Genomic DNA, 6,000 nt, shown 5'->3' on the forward strand with positions numbered 1-6,000 from the left:
AATCAGATACTTTCTTGGCATGCAGTAGAAATAGTGAAAATAAATGTTTCTCCTGTACCAAAATCGATTGTTAATTATGACCAAAACCTTTCCTCTAAACCACTAGAATTGACTCTAGTACCAAAAGACAGTATCCCTTTAAGAAAAAACACCTCTGTGATTACAAATGAACTTGTGATGGTGAGTCAGTCCTACCCACAAACATTTATACTTCCTGTAAAATGTTTTTCCTGTTAGAAGTCACCTGATTAAATCTGCCCTGGAGATGATCCAAACATACATACTGTAACTTTTAAAACTAGTCTTTGGAACCAGATTTTTGAAATACTGGGCACAAAAGAGACAAGTGACAATTTGCTAATGCCATGAACGGCTAACTATCATAATTAGTTTCACGTCAAGCTACATATTTATGGTGTATGTTGTTTTAGGGACCACAGGCTTTTAAGGAAAACAGTAATTATGTTCTTCACGTTTAGATAAACATTGTGATTATTTTCCTCAATTACCAGTCTCTGGACCCTACTTCAGCTACCAAAATGTTGGCTGTCCATCAGTTTAAATACATTACCAATAGCCTAAGCTTAAAAAACAACAACAAAAAAAACATGCAATTTGAAAAGATTAAAAGCAGACACTGCAATAAAGGAGTTCTTACTTTGCTGACTTGAGTAAAATCATTCTAACAAAAGGTGTCAGCTGTGACTGCCTAGTTCCGTTTTCTCTGGTAATGGAAGTGAAATAGATCATTCGTGCTACCCATTTGCCAGTTAGGGAGTTCTGTGGTTTTTCCCCAGATAGAGTTCAAACCATTCAAATGGTCTACGGTTAACATTTGGACGGAAAAAAGATAAAATAGAGACAAATCAGAATCCAGAGGGTTCGTTTTATTTAGTTTGATTAACAGCCACTGTTATAAAACACAGCAAATACATGTTAATGACTTAAGCATAGCTGACAGCAAATAGAGAAGTGGAATATGGAAATGTGGGCTTTGTAGGTAAAGCGCACGGCTCTGGGGATGGGTGAAGTAACTAAAGTGGAGAGATCAGCAATAGCAACATGATATGATGTTTAAATGACAAGCAGGTGCAGATGGCTTCATATGTGGAAAACATGTGAAAGCAAGACACCAATATACATATATTGAAAGCTATTGCAAAAGGTGATCCGGAAAGCTATTGCAAACGGTGATCCGGAAGGATTTAGCTGCTTTCTTTGCCCAGGGTGTGTTTGTCAAACAGATACTCTGCCATGCCGTTCTGAGGAGCTCCCATGCGGCGCAGGTTGGTCACCCAGTCTCCCAGTTCCTTGATGGACTTCACCTGCTCGTCCAGATAGTGTGTCTCGATGAAATCACACAACTAAAAGAAAGAGTTTAATTGAATTAGGGAGCTGAAACACAATCACTGAATTTCACTAAAAGAATGCCCAATATTGCATGGTCTTTGTTTTGTTTTTATTTACCGGATAAAATATTTTGAAATTAAAATAAGCAAAAGGTTACATACAAATCTGAATTGACACTTTTGAGATTATTCTTTTCTGATGGTATGATCAGCGTAGTTTGAAACCGTTAAGTGAGTTATAGCTATGTCAAATCTAGTGGATTTGAAAACATGTACTCTATATTGATTTAAAAAAGTAAAGTCAGCAAACTGTACATTTGCTTTAAAACAACTCTGATGTACTTTGTAAATCCCATATAGGCCACATCAAAGGCTGACAGGTGTTTTCACATCTTGCACCAAAAAAAAAAGTAAAGGAAACCAGCAAAATTTGCAGCTACTTTGCATCTATCTTTGTTTCTTGAGTGCAGGGGTCCAACCAATGTGTATGTCTTCAGTGCCTGAATCTGAGTATTATTGTTTTATTCTATAACAGGCTAATACTGCAGGGGGTTATGCAAGAGCTAACTGGATCGATGGCTGGATCTGCTAATTTCCTCATTAAAATACTTCAGCTATTTTAATTTTAAGAATTTTGGATTGGTGGTCTCTCAAATGTTAGTGCTTTGCAACCATCACTCACATGGGGGTCATTGTGGTCGGAGCAGAGCTTGTGCAGGTCCAACAGTGACTGGTTCACACTCTTCTCAAGCTGCAGGGCACATTCAAGAGCCTCAACTCCACTGGCCCACTCATCCCTCTCTGGCTTCTGAAATACAAAGCAGGTCGGGAAATCAGTGAGACAATTATTAATGAGAGTTAGGAGGCCAACGACCCAACCCAGACAGTGGGAGAGGGGGTTTGCAGTTTAACGGGTCGTGTTTGTGTGTCAGTAAAAGATAAGCAATGCAGCACACTCACACCCTCGTTATCTTATTGGACCCTCCCAACACACGCTACACAATGGTCCAGAACAGAAAATATCATACCCCTTGCTTAAGTTAAACACAAATGGAGCAAATTTATTTATTCAAAAAAAATTGATCGAATTGAAGGTCATACCTTGACATCTTGTAAGAAGATCCTTCCCCCCCTCTGGTTCTGCAGTTTCATCAGCTTCTCAGCATGTTCGCGTTCCTCGTGTGACTGACTGCGGAAAAACTTGGCAAAGTTGTGCAGTGCCTGGTCATCCCGGTCAAAGTAGTATCCCTGTGAGGAGGACAGAAGAAAATGTTGGTGTTGAGAAAAAAGCTCAATCACGTCTAACTATTTATTGCATAACGACTGCTCCGACAGTGGCTTTGAAGTGGAATTACTTCCCTATAACAACAACGGGTACAAACAGTTCCCCTTCTGTTGTTCCACCCTGGGTGTTCCCACTCTTCATTGTTCCCACTTTTCTCCAACTATTTATTGGATTCTCACCATAGACAGATAGACGTAGGAAGCATACAGCTCCAGGTTGATCTGCCTGTTGATTGCAGCCTCGCAGTCCTGGTGGAAGTTCTGTCTCACCTGGGAACTCATGGTTCTGTAACACAGAAACAAAAAAATCCTTACTAGACAAACAAGACTGTATAGAAAAATTAAACAACTCAAATTTGTCAAATCTGAGGCCGAATCTCGTCACTGAAGTAAAAGCTAAGAATTAGCTAAGAAACTCAAGTTAACATTATAGTTTGTTTTGGTTTTACCAGCTCTAATATGTTACAATTGTAACAAACATCACATGGAAATACTAATTCGGGATAGCTCTATAATCACGATTATGGCAAGCCGTTTTAACATGTAACCGAGCCACACTCTAAATGTTAGATATCCAAATGCCTATAATGTCATAAATACCCAGTCTAGGTATCGCATGTTAAAACGACTCGCCATGCACCACTGTTTAAATATATAGTACCTTAAAAAACGAAACTGTTACCGTTAGGTTTAACAAATTCAGTGTAAAATATTACACAAAGGGTTGCGAGCAAACTGCGCCAAGGCCACAGAGGCGGGTGGCACGAGATAAACAACCGCAGCAGTAACGTTTTCGTTACTACGGTTAGTCTACTCTGGCCAATATTAACCATGGTCGTCGGTGTAGGTTTCAGAGTGAAAAACAAATATACGTACGAGTGTCCTTAAAACGTAGAGATGAACTCTTACCAAATCTTAGTGGCAAGTCTTCTTGTGGAGACGTCGAAAAGCTGTCCGAGGGGTTTGTTAGCAAAACAAACAGTTAACGTTAGCTAGGTAGCTAGCAAGATAAACGTGGTCAAGATAACTTGGCTAGCTGATGTTTTAAGGTAATTCAAATTTGATCAGGTTGTTATCGATGGTGGTCTGAGTTATCAAAGCAATTTGCAAGTCTTTGAAGACAGTTGAAAGGTTGCCGTTCAAGCACTGTTGAAGCAGGTAACCTTCACTGTCCGCTAACAAGAAATGACTGCGGGTTTCAGCCTGTACCTCGGCTAATAAACAGACGGTACGGACCGTGACGTCACTACCAGGAAGAGGGAGGGGTTTAACCGTTAATATTAATAAATATATAGTCTATGGGTTTGACCATAGGCCGTTAATATTAATAAATAAACAGTTTATGGGTATGACCAAAAAAGAAGAAAAAAACTCGGAGACTTAAGGTTGTAAATCGAGTGCAGATTTGAGTCGCGCATGCGTCACTTTGCGACGCGTTGCGCATGCACAACAATGACATAACAATGACATTCGGGTACTGACCAGGCCTGTTAAAAAAGAAGACTGTCAGACTGTTAGACAACAACTAGATATGTTACGGCATCACATTGGGCTTTAGGGAATTACAATGGGCATCTTTCTCTGTTTCAGTGGTGGAAAGAACATTTGTATGTACGTACACATTTATGCATTGTTAGTTATTGTCATTCTGCAAACTAAGTACTTTTACTTTTGATACTTTAAGTGCTTATACTTTTGTACTTAAACTTGTAGCTGAGTATTCTACATAGTGGTATTGCTACTCTAAAAGATACTTTTAAAAGATCTGTGTATTTCTTTCACCACTAGCCCATATTCCTCCAGAAAGACAAGTGTATTTGACTCCTGACAGCTAATGTAACTTGTTATTTTGCTGATTAAGATTCTTAATTTAAAACTTCTGATTTTTTAATGACATATAATACATTATAGATTTAACTATCCAAAACCAACAGTATACACAACGGTTAAACTAGGCCCACATCGACCAGGTACAAAATTACCTTGAAATGCTGCTTTCACTCTAATGCATCAATACAAATAATCCAATAGTACAACACTCTGAAATAAGCCTTTCAACACAATGACTACTTTTACTTTTAATACTTGAAGTACATTTTTCTGGTGATAAATAAATACAAATACATTTATTATGAATAAATAAAACTTGAAAGAAAATGGTATTTTTTACATTGTGGTATTTCTATTTGTTTTTTTGTATGTCCTTCATGTACCATCACTGTTTAGAAAAATAGAACCTGATGAAACCTGATAAATAAGGACATCATCAACAAAATTTAGGAACACAATAAAGCTATATAGCACAGAATCGCCCCAGAAACAATATTGCAGTTCCCCTGTGCCATGATCGTGAATGGATAAACTAAAGTTTACAGCATATCACAGCAGAGAAGTAACCATATTTACAGCATACAACATCCTCTATCCTCAGACCTTCAACATAAAAAACAAAACAAAAAAGTCCTAGAGCTACCATCTACTCTACTTTTTATTTACTTTACTATTATTATTATTATTATTATTATTTTTTACAGTTGTTATGCTCCTCATATTGGAAAACAAACTCCCAGAAAATCATAGGTCTCAGAAAGTTCTTTTAAATCAAGGCTCAAGGACTTTCTTTTTTATGTTGCATTTGTTTATATAATTTTCATTTCTTTCTCTGTACTGTAAATTTTATTCTCATATTCCATTTCTTTTTTATATTGTTGCATGTTTTTAGCTGCTCTTTAATGTTTTATGTAAAGCACTTTGAATTGCGTTGAAATGTACTTTACAAACAAACTTGCCTTGCCTTCCTGACTCATAGCATGATTCAGCACATTAGAAAACTTTGGATTGGGTAACAGTCTTATAGTCACACACTAGGACATGACTAATTGGTATGTTGAGAAATGCGATATCTTTTGCCATGTTAAAAGTTCATGGAACAGTAAAAAGGTGCTTGTTGTTGCTTTTTCTATCTTTGACCAGACTAGATTACAACTGGGCAAAGTGGGCAACTGTCTCTGGGTAAAACAAACCCCAAGGGGGCAGTTGGTTTGTGCTAATCTAATTAATTGTAATTTTGCGTGTAAAATATCCATAAACATAAGCACACTAACAACTTACATAATAAAGGCTGTATGGTGGATCTTGCTTTATTACCAGATTTTAGGCCCTGTCTTCAAAAGAGGTCCTGTGTCAAAATCTAGTTTTAAGGGGATCTTGATAGTGACATGGTGCTTACATCGTAGATATACAGTGGGTACGGAAAGTATTCAGACCCCTTTAAATTTTTCACTCTTTATTTCATTGCAGCCTTTTTCCAAAAATCAAAAAAGTTCATTTTATTTCTCAGTAATGTACACTCAGCAACCCATCTTGA

At 37.5% G+C, this 6,000-nt stretch overlaps 1 protein-coding gene across 1 annotated transcript; it reads right to left on the reverse strand.

Annotated features, from left to right (window-relative positions):
- Nucleotides 1-866: 866 nt before the first annotated feature.
- On the reverse strand, nucleotides 867-3,853 carry fth1a (ferritin, heavy polypeptide 1a). Its single transcript, XM_034868942.1, has 5 exons — nucleotides 3,543-3,853; nucleotides 2,814-2,919; nucleotides 2,451-2,597; nucleotides 2,032-2,157; nucleotides 867-1,364 (listed from the first exon to the last, which is right to left on the reverse strand). The coding sequence occupies exons 2-5, from the start codon at nucleotides 2,913-2,915 to the stop codon at nucleotides 1,206-1,208; spliced, it is 534 nt and encodes a 177-aa protein (XP_034724833.1). The 5' UTR covers nucleotides 2,916-2,919; nucleotides 3,543-3,853; the 3' UTR covers nucleotides 867-1,205.
- Nucleotides 3,854-6,000: the final 2,147 nt, after the last annotated feature.

The sequence above is a fragment of the Etheostoma cragini genome, chromosome 1 (assembly GCF_013103735.1).
Source record: "Etheostoma cragini isolate CJK2018 chromosome 1, CSU_Ecrag_1.0, whole genome shotgun sequence".
Lineage (NCBI taxonomy): Eukaryota > Metazoa > Chordata > Actinopteri > Perciformes > Percidae > Etheostoma > Etheostoma cragini.